The sequence below is a fragment of the Seriola aureovittata genome, chromosome 9 (assembly GCF_021018895.1).
Source record: "Seriola aureovittata isolate HTS-2021-v1 ecotype China chromosome 9, ASM2101889v1, whole genome shotgun sequence".
In the NCBI taxonomy this organism is placed as follows: Eukaryota; Metazoa; Chordata; class Actinopteri; order Carangiformes; family Carangidae; genus Seriola; species Seriola aureovittata.
Genome location: NC_079372.1, coordinates 4,554,852 through 4,568,668, shown reverse-complemented (window position 1 = coordinate 4,568,668; position 13,817 = coordinate 4,554,852). Strand labels below are relative to the sequence as shown.

Here is a 13,817-nt window from a genome sequence, read left to right as displayed (position 1 = left end):
GAAACCAATTCCCTTTAAACTCGCAGAGACCCATGTCCTCCCCCCTTTCACATATAGCTGCCTTTCTCCTCTCGAAAAGGCCAGACCAGTGAGAGGGTCAGAAAGGTGCTGTTTCATTTTGAGATCTCCCAGAACAGTCAGGATCATCCCCCCCCCCCTCCACAAGGAGAAAAGATATGCTTCCAAAAATCCGCACTTTTTTTTTTTTCTCCCTTCGAGCATGAAGTCCCCGGTGGACTTCCAGGATGTATCCAGGACTGCTCTGCAAGTCTCGGAGGATTTTTAGTCACTTAATGAATTCATTAGGCGCGCTATCATGATATGACTCTGGAACAGGAAAGGAGGGAGTGCATCCCCTCACAATTAGTGTTACTCATTTACATCTCTCTTTTATCACAGAGGTGGGAGCCAGGGCATACTGAGGTTTAATTACTTTTACATTACGTTTGACTGACAGATGCTTCAAACTTTCTATGCATCGGTAGATTGTTTCAATACGATCCCACTGGTGTGGAACTGAAATTACGTTCATAAACCATACAATGACTTCCTTAATTAACTGTCACATTTATTGCTTACACCCCCCCCTCGGCCGCTCCCTTTTGCTTCCCCAATGACCCAGGTGTGTGATTGACAGGCAGAAAGTGTCCACACTGCAGCCAGTAACTTTTTATTAGGTTCAGTAGCAATGTGTAAGGTCCTCTGTCGCCTTGCCCACACCTTTGCCCTTGTGATGTGTGTTCTCTGTGATTTCAGGTATGATATTGACTCTAAAAGCCCAGATCTGGCAAAGCATGTAAGTGAAGATCTTTTCTATTTTTCTGGATCAGGACCTCAACTTTTTATTCTGTCCTTAAATTAGTGCATGTCTCTTAATATTCAGGTTCTGTGCAAACCAAAGTTTGTGGCATCTAAACGCTCAAATATATTTTGGAATAATGAGTGAATTATGCTTCATCCTGCCCAAAAAAAAAAAAAAAGTTTATTTTTCTTTACCTTCTACCATCTGCTTCAGTTTGTAAAATGAAGTGCGTTATTCCTCCAGAGCTATAATAATTAAAATTACATTGGCATCTGGCAAATCCTCATTACATTTCTTTTAAATGAGAAATGAAGCATTGCACATCATTATCAAAGCTTTTCCACACATTTCCCTGTGTGCTCTTTAGTGTGGTTTGCAATTTAAATTTTCATTTCCAAGACAGCACATAGTTATTCAAAACAATGCATTGCATTTTAAAGTGGAGGCTTTTCCTGAAAGAGACAGGGCTGTATTATATAGAAACATACATTCAGGTAAACAGGTGAATGTATGTTAGTGTCATCGTTTATGCCAAAAGCTTTGATAAATAAACTCCTACTCGTACTATACAGATACATAAAGAATATATTTGCAGCTCTTGGTTTGCATACTACCAACATTTTCATCATTAATCATGCTTCTGTCACTGTGATGCTTCTATTGCTATGTTTTGACATTGTGCTCCATGCTCTGGAAACAAACTGTTCCTCCTGTGAAACTTTCTGCCTTCGTTGCTTTTTCTTCTCTTGAGTTCCTTCACTTTCCTTTTCTCTTCCTCTGAGACTCTGTGACTCTTTACCCTCTGCTGTTCTGCCTATCTGCACTCTCACATATCCACTTCTGCTCTTCTTTGTTGCACTTGGTTGATGACAGTCTGGTATTTTGAGTCATGTGCTTTTTGTTCCATGATATGCTCTGTTGTGTCACTGCTGCTGCCTGGTCTCTCTCTTTTCCTCCTCCTTCTCCACCCTGGAAGCCAACCGACTTTAACGTACGTGTCTGCCTTAGACGTCCTAATTTATAACCGTACAATGCTTATAACGATGCTTAACTCCTCACCGACTCTCCTTCTTACCCCCGCGACCCATCTGAACACCCCCATCCTTTGCCCCAACATGCGTCTCTCTCTCTCTCCATCCCACTTTATGCTCCCCCACACGGCAGGACTTCCTGGGACAGGTCCACTGTACACTGGGAGAGATTGTGGGCTCACCTGCCAGTCGCCTGGAGAAGCCTTTGGGGTAAGTGCTCATTTTTCTGTACGGACACTGATTTTGCAGAATCATGTGGGAAGAATAAGAGCCACTCAGAGCTAAGAAGAGATTTTTGCTTTACTTATCATCTCAATGAGACAAGTAGAACATTTTAACTTTGCAAACACGACTTTTCAGATATTATCAGATAATGAAAACTCAGCGCCACCTCTCAGCCCATTCAAATGTGACTCGGCTCTCCTGCAGGATTTCATGCATTCCGGCAAAGATGAGGCAGTGATGAATATATCTGCATCCTAGAGCCATCGGTATCGGACAATACACTGCGAGATTAGACCTGTGTGCGTGGAGCGATGATGTGCAATTGAACACAACCGGGGTGGGGGTGGGCTTCCTCATTGTAATTACTGTCATTAGGGAGGCGATCTAGCACGGAGAGTGGAGAGCATGAGACAGACGTGATGGACAAAAGTATTGATTGTGCAGCTTCAGTGAGGCACTTTGATCACTGCCGAAACTCTACACCGATGCAACACCAAATTTAGCTGCAACACAGGGTGATGTGATGATGTGGTTGTTGGTTGTTACAGTTTACAAACGGGAGTAGCAATTCAGAGATACAGGAAAAATATAGGGTGCTTTTGATTTTCTGTTCCTGACGACATGCAGGTAAGGTTACAGTTTTATTCATCCCTGTTCCTCTGAGGCAGCTGCGGCCGGATGCGTTATGTTTTCAGGGTGTCCGTAACATTCTCGTGATCGCGATATCTGAACACCTGGAGGGAATTTCTTTAAATTTTGAACGATCTTTCTCTTGGACTCCAGGATGAACTGATTAGAACTTGGAGGTTAAAGGTCAAAGGCCACTGTGGTGTCACAAAACATGTTTTTTTGAGGTGAAGAATTAATATGCTAATTATGTCAAAACTTTGCACAATGTCTAATGGGATAAAATTATAAAGTGATGACCTTTTATATCCAAAAGTTCAAAGGTCAGCTGCAACTGTACCACATATATCATATGAGTCTGGACAGAGTCTGGGTGTAAACTGCGGCTAGACTGGTGGCTGGAGACATACAACTGCAAGGATTCAAGTTGAATAGCTAAACAGTATCCACAGAGTTTTCTTCCCCTCCTGCGACAGGCGACGGCTCAGGAGTTGTTTAATGGCTATGTGCTCCATTTCCTTCTCATGCATCCTGATGTGACGGTGCCTCTCTGGACTGCAGCTTTGAGGAATGGCTTCCACAGGGACTGAGAAAATCTGTTAGCCATGCTTAAACAAGCCCTCCCAAGGCACACTGCATCCAATGACCTGCTTAAGAAGCACATCGGCACCCCCTTTTCCTATTTTTCACACTTCATCTCTCATTTATTCTCTCTCCTTCTGTCCACCAGATTCTTTTTTTTTTTCTGGTTTGACCCCCTTTCTCCTCATTCTGATTTCTATTTCTTTTTGTTCTCCCAAACCTCTCACTCGCTCACTTTCAGCCTTCCTTTGGCTCCCTCCTCCATCAAACACACACACACACACACACACACACACACACACACACACACACACACACACACACACACACAAACAAATGTTTGAGAGTTTGAACTAATTTCAGAGAGTAAATATATCTCCTCCAAAACACATTCGTACAGTATATCATGGATCATGTTTTAAGTGTGATCTCGTTATATTGCACTGAAATCACAGGGAGAAGTTTGGACTTGCTGGAGATCAGGGTTCATGTCCAACATGACGCGTTGGTTATCTAAAGATGTTTAGATACTGAACCTGTCTACGTGTTCCAGTGCTGCTTATAGTCATCCAGGACTTTTCCAATACTTAATCAAGACCACAACCTTTCCCTTATCCTTAACCAAGCGCTTGTGTTGCCCAAACATAACCCTAAAAACATAAATCATGCTGTAGTTGCTAGGAGACAAAGAAAGCATGTTATTTTTGCATTGGCAATCCGAGCTGCGTTACGTTACGCCGTCAAAATGTGTGTGCTAGTGCAAACTCGTTGTAAATGAATGTAAGATTTAGGGAACTAGGTTGACATTAACCATAACTGCTACACACTTAATCCCAAAAATCTAACTCAGTACTAAAGATTTTTAACCCCCAAAATAAATGATTTACTTTGTGAGGACTGAATTTTGGGATATTCCTCATATTGTGGGATTCCTTGCACACACACAGTGTGATTAATGCGTTCTGCATACACACATAAACACATAAACACACGCCTTTTCCCTTCATATAAGCATAAACATAACCTGCAGCTCACACTTGGAACAATAATTTACCTCAATCATTCCTGAATTTGTGCACACTGCGCACATGGGGACAAACGTAATCTTCTGTAATCACCTCTGAGCAGATTTCCGCAGACTTATTTTTCTCGGGGATAATAACAGGTCAGGTAAAATGTATGGCTTTTCCCACATGACTTTATTAAGATAGAAACGTGTGCCAGTGGAAGGAATATAAGCTATGGAGCACCGAACTGACACCGCGGTACAAATCCTTCCTGTTTATAATGTGGTTTAATGAGAGGCATGTATCAAAGTTATTGCTAGCTGAGGAAATGCATAGCTAAATGATTGACTGATGTAGGTGAATAACATCTTTAACTGAAGAACGTGTTAGCTGCCATGCAGCTCTCATGGCTGTGATCATGGTTACAGCCTGTGGGAAGGAATCATTATATGGCTGTATAGGTAACATGATAATGGAATTCATTATACAAAATAGAAGTAACCTTTTCTGTTGATGTGGTGAATTATACCACACACTAGAGCATATGAATGCAGCACAACATTAGCATGTTAAACCCATTAGCCTACTGTGACTGTGCCCTCGCGCTGCATGATTGTAGCAGGAAATGAACTGTAAGCAAAACCACAATGACTGTTGTGGGTGTGTTGGCTGCACCCGTGGGAACCAAGGGAGGAAACAGATTCGTAGAAATGTAGAAAATAATATGTATAAAAAAAAAAAAGAATAGATTTAGAGCCGTAGCTCACATCAAAGGCTCACCTGAACTGTGTCCCACCTGTGGGAACCAAACCATCATCAAAAGGATGATCTTGTATTTCGGTTGTGTCTGCAACGCTGCATATAGAGTAGTAACTGAGTAGGAAGTTTAGGAAAAATGTTTAGACAATAGCAAGGTACAGTGAGCGACAAGTGTGTGTGATGTGTCTTCACTTTCTAGCTCACAGAAGAGATCAGCTCGTCTCGGCGCTTACACCCATAAAATGAGCTGATGGTAATTTTCTTAGTCTGACACATTAAGCCTGTTCACTACTCCATTTATATGAAGATGAAGTTAAAAGTTAAATTTCATATGTAATATACTTTGGACGCTGAGATACCATGGCAGTTTAATGTAATATTGATTTTATGCCTTTGGTTCTGTTATCAGTGTAGCAGCGTGTATCTCTGTGTTTGCTTTTAGCTTTCACCATAAACTGCTGAAATGTGTGTTGGCAGCTCTACAGAGGCTCCACCACACGGGTACTCTGAATGCACATACACTTCAAAGTCAAAGGCCAAGCAGAAATGTGATTTAAGTGAGTCCACTGGTGGAATTCAAAAATGAAATAATAAAAACAGGGAAGATTAAAGTGTAGTTAAACTGTTAAAGTTTCTCTTGAATTCTCGTTTGTTTTGATGAAGGCACAATTTGATTCAAACTTTCTTGTATTTTTTTTTTTAAACAGAGCTTTGCTGTAAATCATTCACATCACGTCATCAGCGTGTCACAGGCCACATTAGTGTCCAACCTGCTCTCTGATGACAATAATTTCACCTGCTTTGAATAATTGCTATCAAGAAATGCATCGATAAAGCAGCAGAAAGTCCAGAGAGAAACACAAACTTCTGAAACATCACACTGTTGATGCAGATCGGAGCTTAAAATGGCTCCTGAGTGGGTCTGTCACACTCAGCCGTATGTGACGGGGCCTCAGGGAACATAGAGTCAGAACAATCAGCATTGAGTTTTTAAGATTAAGCTTTGACTGACACATTGGCTGGTGCGCATGTTAAACGATGACTGCTCACACCGGTGCAGTGAGTGATGAATGATAACGTTTTTTTACATTGAAGTTTGGCTCTGCTTTCATCAAATCAACCTTACTTTAATTCATCTCTCTACCAAGTCACACTTTAAGACAACTGAAAACTCTTTTCAGCTCTGAAACACAAGTTTGCAACAAATTCAATCAATGTTGTTATTAAAGTATAGATGCGAAATATTTTATTATACTCCCCCATCCCCGTGTGTTCCCACTGAGGACTACACATCATTTCAACGTTTTATCTGCTCTGGTTTATCTCTACGGATCTTTTTTGCTCCCTATAATCGAGTTTTAGATTAGGAATTAAATACAGCAACACCCGTATGATGTAATACAATCCACAACAACAGCATTGCAGTAAAAACTGTGTTAAATGTTTGATATTTGTTCAGAAAGAGAGGTGCTGATTCAATTCTTTGGTTATCTGAGCTGCGGTTTCTGGTGTCTGCTAGTTTGCATTTTAAAAGTTTAGGTTGGAATCGCTTACGGCACAGCTTACTACTGTATTACATACAGTACTATATAGCTGATCAGAATTCATTATTATACTATAAATCCTCACTTTGTGGAGCAATATAATCACTGACTCAGATAATTCCTCTTTGAATGTGCAAGAGGAAACATTTCACTGAAATGAGTTTGTAATTGACCGCTGGCTAAGCCCCACACAGCCTCAGTTCATTTTGCTGTACGCTGTCATGCTAGTGGTAGATTCACCTTACACACAGAGGTAGACAAAAGCAGCCTGTCGTTATAGCAACTGTCAGTTTTGTTGATTGAAATCACAGCTGTTGTTAGCTAGTTACTTAAGTTAACATTAGTTTCATAAGTTGGTTGAATGCTGTCTTCGGTTAACTTTTTAATGCTTCTAGCTGACTCATTTTAAAACAAGAATCCTGTAAAAGAAGTTTAAAATATAGACTTGATACCTAATGTTATGTGTGTGACATCGTGCTATTAAGACTGAGGCTAAACTCAGCCCAAAAAAAAGAATATTATAAGACCTAAGCGTAGAATGATTTAATTCTAAGATAGCCTTGTTTGGCTTCCTGGCATAGAAAGGCTACTTTCATGTTTTTAATCTGTATTTTTTCACAGAGTTTTAGGATGATGACTAACTCGTGTTTGCTGGAGAGCAGGACAATGCTGCTGTTTTAGAGTCAATTAGTGATATTTACATCTTTGTCTTGGAAATAATGCCCTGATACAGCTATCAGTAATAAGCTGTAATGTTCGGAGACATTAAACATCGTTACACTGAACATGAAAACTGCTCTACTCAACACTCCTCCTTTACAGCGTTGTTGTGATCATAATCATGCTCTTGTAAACTATTATTAACTTTCTAAGAGCAAAGGCCTTTGTAGAATAGGTCAGAGCTGAATCAAACTATAAGTTGAAAGTTTAGTGGTGGTGAGATTGAAGTATTGCAACCGTGGTGTAGTTTTATAGCCTGATATTAGCTTTTTACTTCTGCTGATTGTATTTAGACTTCAAAAATGGTAAGTGAATATTATCTTGATGAACAAAACGTGTAAGTGTCATGAACTTTTGTTTATCCAAGAGCTTACTTCTGGGTTGGCCTACAAAAACACATAATTCCTTGCTGCACTCTATTGTTTATATTACTACAACCCCATATACACTGCTATGATTAGACAATCAACCTCACTTCGATCTTTTCCTCTTGCCATCTGGATATATAACCAAAACCAACTGGGCCTGCTTAGCATTTTAATACATGACACAGAGCATGATTGGATATTAGCTTCATTTTACCATGCAGTGCAAATGTGTGGAAACATCTGCATTTGTTTTTTTTCAGTTTTGTCATTTATTTGTCACCTGTCTGTAGTCTGGGCCTTATAGTCTTTAGATGAAATACAGTCAGAAGACAACCTAACTTGAAATTGCCTCACCACTCAATAATCAAAATCAATAATCAATGTATAACAATGTATATGAAGAGGTCAAATGTATTTTTAGTGTAATGCTCACAATATGACAAATGGCTGTGTCAAGTAGCAGAGCTATATGACTCACTAGAAGTTCACTCAGAGAAAACTGAAGCAGAGAGCATCCCTTGTTTCATCTCGCCTTCAGAGACTCAGAACTTTTAAGGTTGTTGGTTAAAACACTGCTGCTTATTTAAATAATGAGTGGGAGTGGGAGAAGTTCATTTTTTGTTGAAACTGAAATAACAAGTGATCTAAGTACTGTAAGTAGCACTGTGAGCGGAGAGACAGAAGCAGGTACAGTGTTTGCCTGTGTTACTTAACAGGGATGAAGTGTTTTAGACGGCTTACAGTAATCAGCATCTCTGCCTCGGGACATCACACACAATTACAGCATTCTGCCGCCTTGCTGAATGCCAATTTGGGCTCCAAGGCTGAGCACTAACAAGGGTCCCTCACTAATAATATGTATTCCTGTTTAGGTGTGGAGAACCCCAACTGTGCTGATTGTACGAAACCCCTTTTTGTCCAATGAAACAGGGTTTTATTAGGTACAGCTTTGGTTGCATAGGAGGCAAAACGCCTCCCTCTTCAGCCGCACAGCTCCTGTAGAAAACTGTAGACTTCCCACTCTCAGTTGTTCTGTTTATGAGTCTTCAAGGACTTTGGTGTCACACAAAATCTAAATCTCTCCTTTTTTTCCACCATGAAAAGAAGCAGTTCATTGGATATATAGGTAATAGATTTTTGGTTTCACACTAATAATGGAAATCTCAGGTCCAGAACAGGCAAGTGCAGGGGAGGTTTTTACACAGCAGATGAGCTGAACTTATTTGTTTTGCACTCGGCGCAGACAGTGATCATACCTGTCACGGCCAGGGGCTGTCATCAGCCGGAAAGGTGAGAACGCCTCAAAGCGTCTGAATGAGCGCTCTGCTGCCTCGATGTAACACTCCCATGTTATCAATCTGTCGGCACGCACATTACAATCTATAGGCAGCGATGAACACCACAGAGGAGGTCAGGGCGACCCACTGTAACATGATATGAATTCCATTATTCACTTCCTAACGCCAGGTGGGGGGCGAAAGGTGCCACGGCCTCTTGACACTACAGGGATGCTGTGATTTGATGTCATGTGTCTCCAGTGGGATAAAATGCAACTTACATCACGTGTAATAACAAAGAGAACGGGGCATTTCTTTTGTCCTCAGATAGAGAAGGATGTTCTGTTCTTGCCAGGGGGGAAATTGAAAGGTTTTTCTTCTTGGCAGGAGAGAAAACAAGGAAGGAAGGAAACTCACTGTCATGACTTTGAGTCATTTTTGTCTTTAGACAGAGAGATGAAGTTTCTTTTTGAATGAGAAGTTGTCTTAATCCTCTCTCTCTCTCTCTCTCTCAGTCAGAACAAGCGGTTCTGAGCTTGCAGGTGGTTGATGAATGCCTCATTTATTTGGAATCCCAATAAATCAAACACTGTTACAGTGATTAAAGCCTGTGCCGTAATTTATGTAATCAAAATGTCAACAACGATCTCATTACATCACTGCACACACATCAAGTGGAATACATACATAATTTATCCGTATTTTATATTTATTGTTCATAATTATGGAGTACATAAGCGCAAAACTCGTATAAACAGGATTAGTTTTACGCACCAAGGTTGTGATAATCGTCATGCATCAGTGGGAGACTTGAGGTATCTATTGAATAACACTCAATGCTGTAGGTTACACTACATGACTGCAACCAAACAACAAAACAAGGATGATGTTGGTGACAATGTGGTCTCATAACTTGCACCTTGTTTCCGCCGATAGAAAAACAAACACATTCTTTTCGTTTGGTTGTTTTGTATATCCGCCTGAGATTTTTCTGCACCATATTTTTTATTTTTATTTTTTTGCCCTATTTACTTGCTTTGTGCTGATTCTAACAAAGCTTCAAAGAATTTAGCGCAGGTTGCCTGTAGCTACCTGTTTTAAACACAAACACCGGCTCTTGCAGCACCAGTAGGAAACAGCTCTCTTTTCCTCTCTGAGAACTACACTAGGTGTTCTAGTGTCCCTTTGAATTAGGTGGTACACTTTTCATGCTCTTTTTTAATCCTTGTGAGGTGAGGGATTACGGGTGCTTATCGGTGTATGAAGATCAAGGGGATTAAAGGTATAATCCCATTTGAACCCACATAAGAGTTTTGGCAGCCTTGTCCAATTCTGTCAACTATGATCTGCCTACTGCCCCAAATGTTTACTGTGGCACAAAACCAGATTATCTGTCTACCCTCCCTCTCTGCTGGTCTCTGACTCAACTCGAACCAGTCAGATTTGTTCATTTACTCCAATCCAATTGTCAACCAGAAAGTTTCACCGGATTGACTGAACTGGACAGTCTCAGTGAAATCATTCTTTTGTGCAGTAAACATTTTCCTATTTCTCATCTTATTTCTTGCTTTGCCTCAGACTCCACCTTCCCAAATAATACCTTTTAATTTGCTTATGCCCACTTAGGTGTGAAACTGTGAAACAACAGTTTTCCTAATAACACTGCAGTTGTTTTGCCTCATAGGGAAGTGTGTAGACCCACCCTGCAACAGCTGCAGTGTGGGGAAAAAAAAAAAATCATTTTCTTCTTCTTGGGCTCTCATTCATATTGTCGAGCAGATAACCCTCCCCCACTCATATATGCGTGACACGTTGCAGCGTTGTTAAATATCAAGACCATTCCTCATTCTAATGACCTAATGTGAACGGCATCAACAATTGCTTCCTTCTCCCTCTTCGGACGTTATTCTCGCCAACCTCCATCCACCCCACCTCCGCGCTGGGAGGTAATAGAGAATGCAGGCCGTTGTGAATCACCATTTCACGACAGCAACTGTCTCTGGAGGGGAAATTATAGAGGCCATACATTGAGGCTGAATATCAAGGATATAATATCTCATGCACAATGATCTTTGATGCTTATTTTGTGCAGGAATTAGCGACTGGAATATGCTCTCCCCTCTCCCAGTGTTCTCATTGGTATTCTGCAGAACAGGAATATCAGAAACTTTGGCCAAGTAATTGTAGTGATGCTGAAATATGCTGCTTGATCTCTTTCCATTCAGTTGATCAAACAGGGGATCTGTCAAGACAGCTGTGGTTAGCTCTGTTTCAGTGTGAGCTAAGAGCATGACAGCACTTCTTCCTTCCACTCCTTTGTAGGGAAAGGGAGCCACAGTGCTACAAGACCCTGTTTCACTTCTGTCTGTACTTGTTTATTTTCGTTGTGAAGTTTTGTTTGATCCTCTGATAGGTTTCTGATCCTCTGGGTTTCCACACAAACATGATGATAATCTGACTTAATATGAGGTCTGCTGAGGTTTTCACAGGCAACATTAATACACATCACAGCGGGGCATTGGATAGGTCAGGACCACATGGCACGGTGTCTGTTGAGTGCCGAGGGTAACCTGTAAGTGACTGTATGAATTAAAGAGAACTGTGAATGGTGTTAAGTATCATAGCTACTCAGCATGAGGTTAGTGCAGTCACTACTCACTTGCATTGCTGAGATGATGGAAGCCTTAATGCCTTTATTATATCACATTAATCAGTCACTGGAAGCACAGAAGCCATGGATGATAACAGGTAGTCATCAGTCTTTTCTGAACAAGACGGCCTCATCAAACATCATTCATTGTCTACGCTTAACTGTGAACTTAGATGTCATCACTGCTTCTGCAAAATCATCTGTTCTTTACTACTGTTCCTCTCAAGTATAGATTGCCTTTAATCTAATAGAAAGTAAGTAATAGAATTGCATAGAGCTAAAATGACTGTTCTTCAGATACACTTAAGGTTGTTATTGAACTCACTTGTTAAAAATGAACCACTTAACTCGAGCCTGTTACAAAATCTTGAATTGCGACCTTTTATGTTTCAAATTTAAAAAAAAAAAAGAAAAGAAAATTATCTTATTTTATTGGCTGGGCAGAGGAAGCTAATGTTTGATACATATAATATAAATATCAGTCCGCTGTTGCTTGCTGTGATTTTGCCGAAATGTAGCTAAAATTTGGAGCGTGGCAATCAGCCAATGAGATTATGAAAGGCCTTTTAATGCATTTTACATGTTGACATTATTACCTCAAGGTGACAGCTCAAATAGTTTTCAACATGGAAAGGGTCTGCTTCTGTGGGGAGCATTCATTTGTAAATCTCACACCCTTTTTCTTTTTCTTGTATTCAACTGGAAATGTTTTGCCTGATAGTGAGAGTAGAGAAAAGACTGGGAGGTCACTGCAAACATGAGCAGTGCATTTCAATAGTGGTCTAACAAGCTCTTGTTCACTTCTCCTTGGCCTGTCCAGTACTGTGAATATGTGAGTGGACGAGGGAGGGAGTGACCAACAATGGAAGACTCATGCTACCCAGTGTGCATTGTGTGTTTGTGAGAATCGGTTGATATTATCATACTGTATTTAACATTGTTTTTTTGGTTTTTTAGACTTATTGACTTTCATTTTATCATTATTGAAGACACTAATTGACTCAAATTATGCTGACATATTGCAATGATTAGCTGAAAACGCACTCTCCTCATTGACATTAATTGGTTTGTAAGATGAAGTAACTGCAATGCACAGACATTTAAGCAAACAGCTAATTCATCACTGAACAGTATTTGTCGAGTCTACAGACAAGGCTGAGTGCGCGCCATTTTAAATAATCTGCTCCCTTTAGACCTCGCCCCCTCACTTATTAAATGGTGCGGAAGGGAAGGGAAGGAGGGCATGGAAAACAATTATCGAAATGCACCTTAGGATTCATCATTGGGATATAATATCCTCAAAGAATTTCATAAAAATGCAGTCAGGCAGATTGCACTCGAACTAACATGTAGCACTGTCAGGTCAGAGTTGAAAATGAATCCTAACTGATCCTAATTGGGGTTTTCTAAAATGCTATAAAGAGGCAGCTGCAGTAACTATGAAAATGCCAACATCAGTTGATATTAGCCTAATGTTAACAAATTAAACTTGACCAGTCTCTAATTAATATGTATTTGATGATCACTTTATATGAAAATATGAAAGCTCATGATGATACAATTCAGGATATAATTTGGTCACAATCTGTGTGTTTATATCTCCACATAAAAACATCCTTAATCACATGACTGCAGCAGTCACGCTACCTAGTGACAATGTTATGAAGTGACGCATATTAGTTGACTTTATGTGTTCGTTTGACTTTGCTGGTTGTGATGATGTAACTTGTCCCAGCTCACCCACCTCCATGACAGAAGACACCATGATACACATCCCCACCATAGACTGTGAATAAAGATGGCCGTAGCCTCGGTGACATCACCCACAGTTTTCTGAAGAGGAGGTTTGAAGCTCAGAGTGAGCTGTTCTGCCATCGCCATCTTGGCAGTGTCTGACTCTAACCCTCTAGCTCCCGGCTAATCAAGAAATGGGCAAAGAGGAGGGGCGTGTGTTGAGCCGAGACTTTGGTGCATGCTGGCTTGTGGCAATCATACTCTCGCCAACCTGTCACTCAAAGAGGCCACACCCTCAATCATGCAGAACTTTAATTAACTGTAAACCCCCCCCCCAGCCTCGGAGGTTGATCCATTATTATATATTATATTTGATCCATATGTGACCAAAATATTAATCAAATTGAAACAAAATACTGGAAAGAGAAAGACTAAAAACACAGTCTGCCCTCATACTGTACATAGATATGTATATGGATGTGATGAGGCAA

The 13,817-nt window shown here is 40.5% G+C and overlaps 1 protein-coding gene across 5 annotated transcripts in view; it reads left to right on the top strand.

The window, feature by feature from the left end:
- The window catches only part of cpne5a (copine Va), a 74,275-nt gene that overhangs the window by 19,923 nt on the left and 40,535 nt on the right, over nucleotides 1-13,817 (top strand). For 3 of the 5 annotated variants that reach the window (XM_056385485.1, XM_056385486.1, XM_056385489.1), the window contains exons 5-7: nucleotides 757-796; nucleotides 1,779-1,793; nucleotides 1,967-2,043. In XM_056385485.1, the coding sequence (XP_056241460.1) occupies nucleotides 757-796; nucleotides 1,779-1,793; nucleotides 1,967-2,043 (132 nt within the window). The remainder of the gene's footprint in view (nucleotides 1-756; nucleotides 797-1,778; nucleotides 1,794-1,966; nucleotides 2,044-13,817) is intronic. The other 2 variants (XM_056385487.1, XM_056385488.1) reach the window with 1 other exon arrangement.